A 13,873-nucleotide genomic window follows, 5' to 3' on the forward strand; every position below is an offset into this window, starting at 1 on the left:
TACCATCGGATTCTGGTCTGCGCTGTTCAGAAAGAGGGCTAGTGTAAAGATTCCGAATTACTGCACCTGAGTTTTTCATATTTTCTTACTTTCAACCATTGCCCTGTCCACATTTCTCCAGATGTTCTTTGTTAAAAATCTTGGCAGTTTGAAATGACCACACATATTGTAAAACTGGGACGGTGCGGCATCACTGTTTACGCCATATCCGGTATTAATATACAACTTAAGGGCCTTACGTTACACTGGATGCTCAGCCTCATTGAGAAGTTGTGCTTGGACTCTGTTACCATTAAATATGGATCCAACCAACACAGTATAACTTTTATCGTATAAAGTAATTTAATTGCTATAAACCATCCGTTATTTCCCTTCATCATAAATCTTGCCTTGAGGTAAAGCAACTCCTGACTCTTCAGGTTTCTCATTCCAGCAACAAGTTCACTTGATTCCTGATGCTCTCCTCTAGGTTGTCCTTTCTTTATAATTTCCATTTTTGCCTGGATCCATTCTTTGAAGGCATTTCATTCTGCTTTTGTACAAAGGGTCCCCATTGACATGTCTATTCAAAGGCTGGGCTGATGTTTCAAGACCACAAACATCCAAATAAATACTAAAAGTTCCCCACAGGAAGTTAAAGAAATCCCTAGATTGTATTTTGTTTAAATTAGAAGATTGGGATGTTGGGAACTCCATTGAAGACACTGGAGCAGCAGAGCGCCTATAGTGGCTGGTAAAGAATGCCTGCTCTAATAGTCCAATATTTGCCTTTCCTTTCTTTCCTGTTCAAATCAGCAAACTATACCCTCGTTGAGAGCAATGCTCTAATTGAATTATAACTCTTCTGCCTCTTACTATAGCTGTTGGTAAAAACACTTTCCCTCATTGTTGGGCCTCACCTGCAACTCATCCTGTGATTCACAGAGAGGAATTTAAACCAGGTGTATAGCCCTAGATCATGGGTTATCATTGTGCATTATAACATATTGTGTAATGCTCAAACGTATTCTTGAACTGGCAGGTGTCTAGGTCATTTTCTTCAGCGTCTTCTGAACCAATCACTCTGCTCCCTGTGCCCAGCCTTGGACTCATGCATGCCCTATTGGTCTTGTCTTAATCACTTAGAATTGAAAAACATAAAAATAAAGATGGATTCTCTGTACATGTCAATTAACTATTTACTTTAATTTTGGAAGTAATTTGTGCATAGCATGAAAGCATTCAGACTTCCACAAAAATGAGACACGTTGAAAAACACTACCCATGGATTTTATGTCTTCTCTACAGAAAGATATAGAGCGGCGACTGTAACTTCGTTGTAAAGCAGCTTCCTTTTCCATTACATAAGCTGGAGAGCCAGGTATTTGAGTGGTCATTCACATCTCAGACTCGCTGGACAGTGGTACAGACACAGTTTTAGGCACCCCCATTGCTCGTCCAATCTGCTTGGGACTCTTCAGTTGCATGTGAATGGCTACGGTAACGTACTACCAGCCCAGGTTCTCTCCAATAACTACGACACACATGGAGATTAGTTTTAAAGCTCTTTATTCTGCTGCATGTAAGCAGAACTCAACATTCTAAGCTTGTCTCCAACTCATCTCTCTAACGCTTACTTCACAGACCTATGGTGTACATTGGGAACCAAAAGAGTTCCAGGGTTCTTTTATTTACAAGACACTACATCTCCAACTTTGTTAATTAAAAAGTTACAACTTTTGAAAATAGATACTGTCAGACAGCGCAACGTGATAGCACACGAGAAGAGGAATAACTCTAGGTAGACCGGTTTGATTCTTTGGGTCATTTCTTTATTTCTTTTACTTAAACAGAAATGAGGTTGTTAACGCAAGTCCTCTGCTCTTTTGGGACTTCCCAGTTCCTTGGGGTTCATCCTTGAGTGACATACTGCCTCTTGCTTGGCTTGAGATACCAAATAAAAAAACAACAGAAAAACATCAATATCAGATACGGGGAAGATAGAACTTCATGGTTTAGGGAAGGGATTGCAGGGGGAATATCACCCGAATTCCAACACCACATGCATTACGGAGTGACCTCCCTCGAAAATGTCCCCGTCCCCTGCCTGTGCCCAGCAAACCCGCGGATCCTGGCCCATACCTTGCTTAGCCACCCTCCTCCTGGAGAGTGGCTGGGGAAAGAGCAATCCTGTTGGCCTCCTGGCGTCTCCTTCTCGTCGGAGATGGTGTCTCCACAAGCGTTCCTCTTCTCCACCTAGGAATAGGCGAGGTTCGGTGGTTCTGTCATCACCAATGTCTCTCCAGCTGTCCTTGCACCAATTTCCCCACTCGTCACAGTATCCAAGATTCTTCTTTAGGCAGGCCCTGCTTATGATAGGCCAGTTGACAGAAGTGCCATAGGCCACTCCCCTTGGGGCTCTTCCTGCTGGCAACCAAGGTGGTGCTTATAGGGCTTGTCCCATGCCTGTACACGGAAGAACAGCGTGTCAGCTGATGTCTTTTTGGATAGTATGGCACTGCAGAATGTTCATCGTCATCGGTCCCCTGACACATACATCAACAAGTAAATACACAGATAAATACATGAACAAACTATATATGATCACAGATGTACTGGCAATTATAATTCTTTATTTAATTGCATTGGCACCGGAATCACAAGTCCTGATGGGTCACTGGAAATTGGGAACTCGCAGTCGAAGTGTCAGTGATCTGCACAGGTGAGGTGGGATCATCAGCAGGCAAGGAGTCATCAACAGTCTGTCGGGACCCACTCTCTTCATGGACAGTGATGTTTGGTGATGGATAGGCTGAATGTCAAAAATGAGAGGACTCTCTCGCAAGGGACTTCCCAGGACACTGGGCAGTCACCATGTGCCCTTTGGTTAGTGACGGTAAAGGGTTCAGCCTCAAAAGGAGATTCAGAAAGTCTTATTCTCAGTTTTCTGACAAGCACTCGATCTCCTCTTGTAAAGGTGACGTCTTTCACATGTCGTGATCTGTCAGTACATATTTTCATTTTACAACTAAAGCCCGGTATATGAATGTCTTCCTCATTCTCAGATCTGAGATTGGTCCATTGGGGCAGCTTGGCCGTTATGGCTCTTCCAAACATGAGGGTCGCAGGGCTTTCTCCTGTTGTTGAATGAGGGGTCGAACGGTAAGCTCAAAGAGTAGTGTTTGAAACAAGTTTGAGGTTGAGCTTCTCAAATGGAGCTAGCTGAACAGCTTTCTTTAGAGTAACCATGAACTGTTCTACCAGACCATTGGTGTGGAGCCAAAGAGGAACGCTTTGTATTGAGGTGATTTAAAATGTTTTAGAACTCTCAACTATTAAAAGGTGGGATGTCGTCAGATTTTAAGATTGCAGGAACACCCATTGTTGCAAAGATGCCATCTAATCTTTGAATAACAGTTTCATGTGTAGTGAATGAAAATGGAATGAAAAACAGGAGTAATGAGTAGAAGATGATGTCCATTCTCAAGAGGACCAAAGAAGTCAACAGCAATTCTCTCCCAAGCATATTTGACAAGTCCCTTTCATCGACATAAGGAAACCAGTCTATTCCTCAATGTTGCTCAAGGGCGAGCAATTGTTGTTGTAGACTCTCAGGAATAGCAATTAGTGTACCTTGCAGAATGAGGTCTTCTTGAGTTACTGAAAGTGTATCTCTTACATTTTTAAACTTCAAGTCCTCACTGTCATTAGTGAGTGGTCTGGAGTGCTGGTTCCAAGACTGATGAGCAATAAGGTCTTTTAATCTTAACATGTCACTATCTTGGCTCGTGGCATTAACAATTTTTTCTAAAACATGGCAGATGGTGCTCTCGATTTCACAATAAAATTGATGGAGGCCTTCACTGTCTTAGATGGGGTGCCAGAGCATTGCAATGCCACTCTTGAAAAATATTCAGCAGATTCAGATCTTTCTCTGAGCAATGAAGAATTGTATAGTGATATTCGTGTAAACTCAAACCCCAACGTTCAATTCGAGGAGACATTTTGACTTTGGGATTGCCAAATATCCTCAACAGTGCTTGATGTTTAGTCACTAGTGCGAAAGGCTTTCTGTACAAGAATACATGGAAATATTCACAAGCCCAGACCACTGCCAAACTTTCTTTATCTAGTTGCCAGCATGAAAGTTCCGTTTGTGACAGGCTCTTACTGGCATATGACATGATATGTCTTTGGGCATTTGTCTGTTGTCCCGTGCAAGGATTGCAACCTAACCTGACAGGGCTAGTGTCATTTACAACCTCTGTATGAAGTTTGGGATCGAAGTAGGCAATTTCAGTGGCACTCTTAATAGCTTGCTAATTCTTTGGAAGCTCTTCTCACATTCACGTCACCAATGAAAAGACAATTTGTTTTTTTTATCAGTTCTCGTATAGGTGCACAGACGTTAGCTATAGGAAGCTGGCTCTGTATATACTATGCAAAAGTAAGGTATAGTGTGCACAATGTCCAGTGGATCCCCAGAGGCTTACAGAGGCTTAAGTAAATAATTCTAAAAGCTCTATTGGTGGTCCTGTGATCGAGCAGCTAGGCTTATCAGAGGGCTGTGTTAAGCATTTGTTGTACACACTCAGGCAAGAAATGATAACACAAAGACTGAATCCAAGACAAATTGTTTTGTATAAAAAACTCATTACGTTATTGTTTTATTTTAGAACCAAGAGGAGCTCAGTTGCAGGTGAGTAACACTTTTAAGAATAGCAATACTTTTCAACTACAGTAGGTATTGTGTTTTAAAGGCATATAAATACTTTAAAGAAGTATAATAAAGCACTTTTGTAATGTCAATCAAACAGTAGCAAACTCAGTAAATGTAAGAGTTAGACATTTAGTGCAATAGGTATAAATGCAATGCAATCCTATGCACATTTACAGGTAAGTAACCAACTTACATATCCAGTCTTTGGAAGTCTAGACCAACACCTGGCAAGGGTCAGATCCAGGTAGGTACTGCACCACCAGCGGCACGGGGCGATCGGGTGCAGAGGTCACAGGTCCTAATGTTAGTTAGTGGAGACTGGGGACACCCACGAGAGGTGCTGGTTGCAGGTAGGGGGGTGCAGTTTTAGGGCACAGGCTCCCGGGTAAAGGCAAGCATGGGGGGCCACAAGTTAGCACCACACATACACTACCAGCAGCACAGGGGCGGCCAAGTGCAGGTTTAAAATCAGCATTGGGCACCCAATGCAGGCAAATGGGGAATCTCGGTCACACAAACAGGCTACAGGCTTGGACCAGTAGATTGGACGAAGGCAACCAACAGCTAGGCAGGTAAGTAGAGGCGTCGGTGGATGCCTTGGCACCATCAGCAGGGCTCCCCAAAGTCGGGGGCTGAGAATGCAGGGGTGCCTTTAGGTGTCGGTCTTTCTTTACTGGAGCTGCTCGCGGTCATGGGGAACCTTCAGGATGAGGCCTCAGGCTTCTTCATGGAGTCCAGGAGAGTTCAGCCACCAATGGAGTCGGGGTCTGGAGCGCTTGGGAGACTTAGCCACTGCTTGGTAGGTTAGCCACTCAGGTTTGGGTCGTGGGTGTCAGGTGCAGAGTGTGCATGAGTCACGGTTCCAGTTGGATCCGGCGTCCTTCAAGTTGGTTTCTTGTGCACAGGGCCGCTATCCTCTGGAGATCTGGTCTTTGTTGAAGAGCAGGCAGTCTTCCTCTGGTTCTGGAAGTCGCTGGCCGCAGTACAGGCATTGTCTTCTTTGCAGAGTCTTTAAAGCAAGAGACAGGCCGGTAAAGCTGGGGTCAAATCAGTAGTCATCTTCAGGCTTTGCTGCACGCATATTCTTTCATCCTACTTCGTAGGTTGCAGGAATCTCAAGATCAAGGCTCAGGGGTGCCCCATAATATTTAATTGAGGGACGTTTCTAGTACTGACAGATAGTGGCCAATGGGCTACTTAGCTTTAGTGTGGCTGCACCTTTTGTTCCTTTGTTTGTCCCCTCCCTTTGAGGAGAGGGCATCCCCTAACCTGATTGGCTAGAATCCTTCTATAAAATATGGAGTATTTTCTAAGGATGGTGTCACCTCGGTCCAGGACACCTCACGGGTGGTCCTGACTGAGAAGGGACACACATCTCCTGCTTACTAAGTTTACCACAACCTTACTGCCAAAAGTGGGTCTTGGTCATTGTAGCAGGCGCCTCCACTAGTTGGAGAGGCCCGGGCTAGCATAACAAAGGGCAGGCAGCCTTTGAGGCTCACCGCCTTAAATGCTGTTCCTGCTTGGAGGTGGGTGAGAAGTAGCTCCACCCCTGGCAGGCTTTGTTCCTGACCCACGAGAGCACAAGAGCTCCCACCTTAGGGGGTCAGAAGCGGGTCTGAGTGTGGGAAGCTGGTGCTGTACACTAGAGAATTGGTAATTTATTAAGGGGGCATCTCTATGAGGCCCTCTGAGGGCATTTTGTAATAAATCCAACATTGGCAACAGTGTGAGTTTATTATGCTGAGACGTTTGATACCAAACTTCTTCGCATTCAGAAAAAGCCATCATGGAGCTGTGGAATTTGTAATGACAAACTCCCAGCCCATGTGCTCCATAAGGCTTCACTGGACTTACAATGTCTGAGAATGGACAAAGATACAGTAGGATTGTGAGGGCTGCTAGGGGAGTGACTTGCCTATGCCACAGGCAATGTTTGGGTAGGCAGGGATGTGTGCCATGTTGACTATTAAGTTTTGTCTGCACCAAAACAGTCTTTAATGGAAGTGTAAATGTGTTAGGTGAGGGGTCTCTGACAGTGGCACACTACATGCTGCAGCCCTTAGAGACCTTTTCTGGTCACAAGGCCCTTGGTACCACTGGTACCTTTTACAAGGGGCTTACATATGGGTTAGAGGTGTGCCAATTGTGAAAACAAAGGTACAGGTTTGTAAAAGAACACAGCAGGGACCCAGTGCACATTCAGTCAAAGTGCATCAGAAATCAGATAAAACGTGGGAGTAACCATGCAAAAAGAGGCACTTCCCTACAGTAGCAAAGATTTTTATGTATCTAGAACAGCTTGTGGTCCTTCCAAGAAATTATCGTAATGTAGAAATGTCTTGTGGGGATTTGCAGTAGCCAACATTTGCACTTTCGGTGGAGCAGGTTTCATACCCCTATCAGAAAAGACATGGCCAAAGAAATTCAATCTTTTCTTGATTAATTACCATTTGTCAGCATTCAGAGTTAAGCCTGCATCATTCAGCAAATGACTTACTTGCATAAAAGCTTTGTTATGCTCTTTCTGTGTGGCTCCAAAAACCAATATGTCATCAATATAATTAAATACATTTCCTACAGGCTGTATGACATGTTGAATTACGCCTTGAAAATGTTTTTCAACTGAGGATACACCAAAACTCAAACAGACCAATATGCGTAGAAAAAGTTGTAATGTACCTGGATTCCAGCATGCCACGCCACTCCAGTTTAGACCCAGCTATATGCAAATCAATCTTGACCCTGTTCTCCATGGGAACAGTCCAGCCCAAACTGCCAGGCCAGGTCTTCCCTGGACCAGAAACAAGCATCCTGGAACCAGTTTCGGGGTAACACCCCTCATCAGTCAGGATAGCTTGAATCTGGTGACGTAGCGAGCACTGGACCCACAAATGGGCATACCCTTTCCAATTAGTGCGACAAATGCAGAAAGAAAAGAAGATGGACGTAATGCAGAATTAATCAAACATTCACCCCCAGTCACAGATCTGGGTTAAATCCATTGTTTTCCGGTCCAGAGAAGACTTGACTTGGCATTTAGGGCAGGACTGTTTCCATGAGGAACAGGGTCAAGACTGATTTGCATATGGCTGGGTCTGAACTGGGGTTGTGATGTGAGCTAAAGAACGATGATGGATTCAACTCAGATCTGTGACTGGGGGTGAGTGTCTGAAAAGTTTCATCGCTCCATCCATTATCTCCTTGTGTTTGCTTTAATCTCTGCTTCAAAGCAGATGAATTTCAGTTTGACTTCTACTGAACTATTGCGTGTGCTGCTTCCATAACCGGGTGCATCAGCATTTAGCGTTCTTACTCCATATATTGTATAGCATTTATTTGAGTAATAGTGCAATACCTTTTATTTGCGGCCATTTCATTCAGTTCCTGGCCACCGTCATGTAGACTTTCAATGTAGCTTTCTTTATCTTCAAGCTTTTTTACATAGACTGGCATTGCGCTGAGACTCCTCTGGTGCGAGCGCCAATTCTGCACTTCAACTGTGGCAAACGTGGCATGCACAAGCGATTGCTGGACCAATGCAAGCTCCCTGCAAAAGCGCTTTCAGTGTACGGGCTTGATGACCCCTATTTTGTCATCAGGTGTAGCATCCTGCTAGCCCAGGTACTCACCAATAACCACAACACAGAGCTGTATTACATGTCTTTATTCTGCTGTGTGTAAGTCAGAACTCAACATTCTGAACCCGTCTTCAACTCTAACATCAAAGACCTACGGTGTACAGTGGTAACCAAAAGAGTTCCAGCGTTCTATCATTTACAAGACACTACAGATTCCTCCCTACTTCCTGCTACTTCCAGGTGGTAGGCACATTTGTTCTGCATGTGGTTATATTAAATGATTATGGAAGTACATTCCGGGGAAGCTCTTGCTCCTATATTTAAAGGAAATAGTAGACATGTAATTATAGTTACAGAGGCATCAGATTATCACACTGTTCCTTGATTTGTTACATGTAACTGATAAAGATAAAGGGGCCGATTCACAGAACTAACTTAAGACAAAATCCTAAACGTACTACTTTTGATATTCACAGAAGTTAGGATTTTGTCTTAAGTTTGTCTTAAGTCTGTCTTAAGACAGACTTAAGACAAAATCCTAACTTCTGTGAATACCAAAAGTAGTAAGTTTAGGATTTTGTCTTAAGTTAGTTCTGTGAATCAGGCCCATTGTAACCGTTTGCAGTTTGTTTATATACAGGGTTCACTTTCCACTCAATCTGTTTCAGGTGACTCAGGCCCGGAAGTGGAGCCCATTCTGAGACTTCACTGCCTGGAGGATGGGCGCATGCTGCTTATTTGCGAGTCCGGCCACCACGGCGCGATCGCCTTCCGCTGGACTCTAGATGAAAACTACCTGCAAGAGACACTTGCAACCATCACCTACAACAACAACACGATCATCTTTGAAAGAGGTGTCCATGGAAACATGATGTGCAGGGTCAGAGGTCACATTAAGGATTTTGTCAGCTCACCTATCAAACTGGCTTGTAAAGGTAGGTGCTACTTTAGTCCAGCTTCTCTTAAGACAATCTGCGGTGAGTGCATGAATCAAGACCACCCATCAATGCTGGGCGGAAAGTTGATATCAACTGTCCATTGATCAAGAGAAACAGAATCACCTCACCAACAACGCATGATCAACTGAGAAGGCAAAACAGTAAACTGAGAGTAGTGGGCAACACAGATCAGCAGGCTCAACACCCTACCACATCCTGGACACTGGAGTAAGACAGCAGTCAACAAAGGGCAGCACAGCCACACCACCAGTCAATACACAGGATCAGTGTTCCACCATTAGTCAAGACCAGTGTTCAGGCTGAGACAACCAGCACATCACAGCATTTAGACTTCCACAAAAGTGGAACCATTTACAAAACTGTAGGCATGGACTGACAAAAATTTGATGCAGTGTATCAGATTGTATCCACCAGTAAATTCACAGATTTACAATTTGTGAATATGTAGGTTTATACAAACTATAAAACACATTGGATAAAAATATAAAATCATTTAAGTTTTGTAAGCAACAGACTACATAAAAATACAATGTGTAAAATCTTGGTGACATTTCAAAAGTAATATCTTTGCTTTTATCACCTTTATGGTGCTAATAGTACTTTCATTAGATCTGATATTGTTTTTGACATAATGAATAATACGGTGATTCGTACTGCAGTTACAGGTTATTTAACAGATCATGTAACGCGACAGGATTAGGGCTGAACAGCACAGTGTCATCTGGGTAAAGGAGAACTGGGGTGTGTAGTTCCACACTTGGGAGATGTACCATCTCCCTAAGTAATACCCAATGCAAAACTGAAATAAATACATTGATAAGGAGAGGGCCCAGATGTCTCTGGCCAAATGGTGATACATGGTATGACTGTGAACATCAGTCAGTGCACAGCAAGCACCAGACTGTGACCAATAACCAATACAGTTTCTCAGAGATAGAACATGGTCAGTGCATTACACCAGGCAGTGTCCTCACCACCCCTTCAGACATCACACTGCCTCAAACTGAGGACAGCAGTCAATTTAGAACATCAGTTTTTGATCGCCAGTGAACACACAACATCTGACTGTGCCTGTCCATCAGTACAGCCAACTGTGATCAACACCACACTGGTTTCAATAATCAATTCACAGGCTCAGACTGTCACCCATAGTCCATTTAATGCAGGATACCAGAGTGAGGCCACCATTAAATAGGGGGCGTCAGGCTTTAATAACCAGTCAACACACTGAGAAAATTAAAAAAGTGATGGACAGAATGCCTGAATTAATATCAGCTCCATGTAATTATTTTGACCTGCATTTCAGTAGTTTGTTTCTTTTGCTCTCTGAGCCACTCATTGACAGGGACCAACTATATGCAAATCAATTTTGGCCCCTTCCACTAGAGGTGGACAAGCCTGATCTGCAAGGCAAGGTTCCAGTTCCAAAGGAACATAAACAAAACATACCATACCAGTGTTGGAGAGTTTGTCAAAGGTGATGGATCAAGTTAGAGAGGCTCTGCTGATTCCTTCACCAAGTTTAAAATCATGTAAGTGTTATCTGCATAGATGTAAAAGACCACCCCTGCCTGCTGGCATAGCGGTGCCAAAGGATGCATGCATAGACATGTAGATGTTGAACAGCAGAGGAGAGAGGATGAGGCCATGTGGGTTTCGGTAAAAGGAAAGAGGTGAAGCTGTATGACTATGATTACTAATAAAAGATTATATTTAATGCAGAGCGACATCTGTACTTCCGATATATTTTTGATTTTATTTGTATTGTATTGTATTGTAATTGCATTTATGTAGCGCTTACTACCCCTGACGAGGCGTCAAAGCGCTTTTTAGGCAAGTAGCGCGCTACTCCAGGACCCATAGAGGATTAGTGTTGAATTAGTATAGTGAAACATGCAAGTAACTTTTAAGTGGTAGTGGTAAGATAGCAGAAGGATAGAAGAGGAAAATAAAGGTTTTTGTTTATATAGCTCTTGTTACCACTGATGAGGTGTTGAAGCACACTACTCCGGAAACCCATTAAGGATTAGTGCTGAATTAGTATGGTGAAATATGAAAGTAATTTGAGTGGTGGGTATTAGTTATTTGGAGTGAGAAGGGTAGCAGAGGGATAAAAGGGAAGAAAGGTTTGCATTAATTTAGCACCTGTTACCAATAATGGAGTGGTCAACAGTGCTAAAAGCTAAGTAAAGATCCAAGGGCCAGATGTCTGAAATCACATGTTTGCGATTTCCTAATAGCAAATTTTAGCAATTTGCTATTGGGATATCGCAAACTGAGATATGTAACAGTGTGTTTAACACTGTTAGTGATTCCTAGAGGGTGGTAAATTAACCTGCCTCATTAATATTCATGAGGTAGGCCCCAATTTGCGACCCATTGTGAACGGCCATAATCACAGGGATGGTGGCCTGCTGGAGTCAGCCGAGCACCATATCTGTGATTGCTTTTTAAATAAAGCAATTTTTATTGTACTGCAGCCCGTTTTCATTAAAGGAAAATGGGATGCATTTCAAAAATAAAAACGAAATGCTACCTTTTTATTTTTTACGGTCAATGTGACCAGTGCCTGCTCTAAAAAATGTTGGCGGCCACATTCACAAAGGGGTCCCTTAGAGACCCCCTCCCATTTGTGAATGGGTTACCACCAACGTGAAGTTGGCGGTAGCTGCAAATGTTTTGCGACTGCATTCCCCATCGCAAAACATTCCTACATACCACTGCGCCTCGCTATTAGGAAGGGATGCCCGTAACACACCCCTTCCTAATAGCGACTTGCAAACCCTATTTTGCGAGTTGGTAATAGGTTTCCAACTTTCAAAATAGGGATACTACATGCCAGAAACCCTTTTACTAGTCGGGCCGTTTGGGAGGGGTAAAATTGTTCGTAAATCTGGCTCCCAAAGAATCAACACTCCAGGGGAGTACTGTCACTAGCTCCTTGCTAGCTCTCGGACAAAAATATGTTTAAAAAAACTGGGCAACCCAATAACCCATTGGGAACTTGGGTAGTAATGTTCTTTGCAAAAAAGTGTTCAAAATGAGTTCTACTGGCCGGAGCGTCTGTACAGTATCAGTAGATGATACGGCGCAAAACAAGAATCAAAAGGGCGTCAGCCTCCAACAGGAGCACCCAAACGTGGTAGTCGTTTGCGGCCGGATAAGCACCCGTGCAACCCATTAACACACAATTGACTGGTTTCCATATTGGGATAATGAAGCAAAATACAGCCCCTTATAACAAGCCTAGAGTTTATGGGAATTTGTGATTACTTTGGCAATATCACGAATGGTGGCAATGGCAACTGTTTATATTGCCCTGATGAAGGCATCGTCCAATTCTGACTATTGAGGTCAAAACGTCAACCTCTACTGAACAGACTGACCATCTTAGTGGATTTAGGAACAAACTAAATATTTTATTCACAAATATGCTTGAATGAAATTTAAGTGCTCCTAGGCATTGATGAAAGTTTATAATAGCATGGAAACTAACCTAAGTAGTTTGCCTAGATATGATAGTCAAATAGGACAAAAGATATTCATGTGACTGTCTGCTGGAGAAGATTACTGATTTCACTATTGCAGAGGGAAGTACCCTGTTGCTAGAGAGTTGTTAAAAAACTTGAACCAACTCTTGGACCAGAAGAGGGCCTAGTAATTCCATGAAGTTGGGGTGGCGTGGGTTGCGAGCAGTATGTTGCTCTCGAGGTGGATAGCACAGTAGCAGAATGATATGAGACGCATGTCCAGCGGTGAGGCGGGTGCCGGAGGTGAGCTGGGCTGAAGAAAGTGGTGAAGCTCTCGGGAAGACTTCCTGCAACAGTGGAAGCCCAGCTGCAGTCTCTATGGTCCACCAGAAGGTTGAGCCACTGTCCAAAACCAGCAAGAATTTCAAATCTATTGTTCAAGGATGGCACAATGATGAGCTTCACCTTGTTGTTGACTTGTAACAGGGTAGAGAAGTTACATTCTGATTGGAAGCTTGCACTCTTCACAACAATGTTTTACAGGGGATGATTGTAACCATCTGTGACACACACTATTCGTGTTTCCTGCTTTTTTGAACACCACCTGGATGCCTTCCAAACAGACCAGTCACATATATCTCAGCGCCTGAACCTTGGGGTTGGAGCCAATGTAATAAGATTATTTTCCATCCTTCATGTCAGATGTCATGTGGTAGTCTGTGGTGTTGGTGCAGGGCGTTGCACCGTTCTCTTGGAGGTGGAGTGCGATCTTGTCTGTATGCATCTGCTTATGCGTACTGTGATGGTCAACAGCCAGTGCTTTGGAGTGCATTTTGAGAAAGAAGGCTACCTCAAGGGTTCCCCTACGGTCCTCTTCAGGTGACTATTTCTCTGGCACCAACCCTGACCAGATGCCACAAATTTCTTGGATCCAGACCACAGCTGACTCTACGATTTTCATCCCCATTTACAGCTGATGTAGCCATATGTGGATATCTATATGTCAGGGGTGTCCGCGGATTGATGTGAATCAGAAGTGCTGATATTTTCTTCCAATAAATTGAGTTTCTCTTTACTGATGTTGCCAATCTTGGCCTGAGTTCCTCCCTTGGGTTTGAAGCATGGCTAATGTCTTCTTGCTGGTTGTGCTGGTCAACATCCCCA

The 13,873-nt window shown here is 43.5% G+C and overlaps 1 protein-coding gene across 1 annotated transcript in view; it reads left to right on the forward strand.

Moving 5' to 3' along the window:
- The window catches only part of LOC147699072 (uncharacterized), a 48,160-nt gene that overhangs the window by 14,535 nt on the left and 19,752 nt on the right, over positions 1-13,873 (forward strand). Inside the window, exon 3 of the mRNA XM_086935649.1 lies at positions 8,949-9,215. Coding sequence (XP_086791775.1) covers positions 8,949-9,215 — 267 coding nt within the window. The remainder of the gene's footprint in view (positions 1-8,948; positions 9,216-13,873) is intronic.

Source organism: Lissotriton vulgaris, chromosome 8 (assembly GCF_964263255.1).
Source record: "Lissotriton vulgaris chromosome 8, aLisVul1.2, whole genome shotgun sequence".
Classification (NCBI taxonomy): domain Eukaryota; kingdom Metazoa; phylum Chordata; class Amphibia; order Caudata; family Salamandridae; genus Lissotriton; species Lissotriton vulgaris.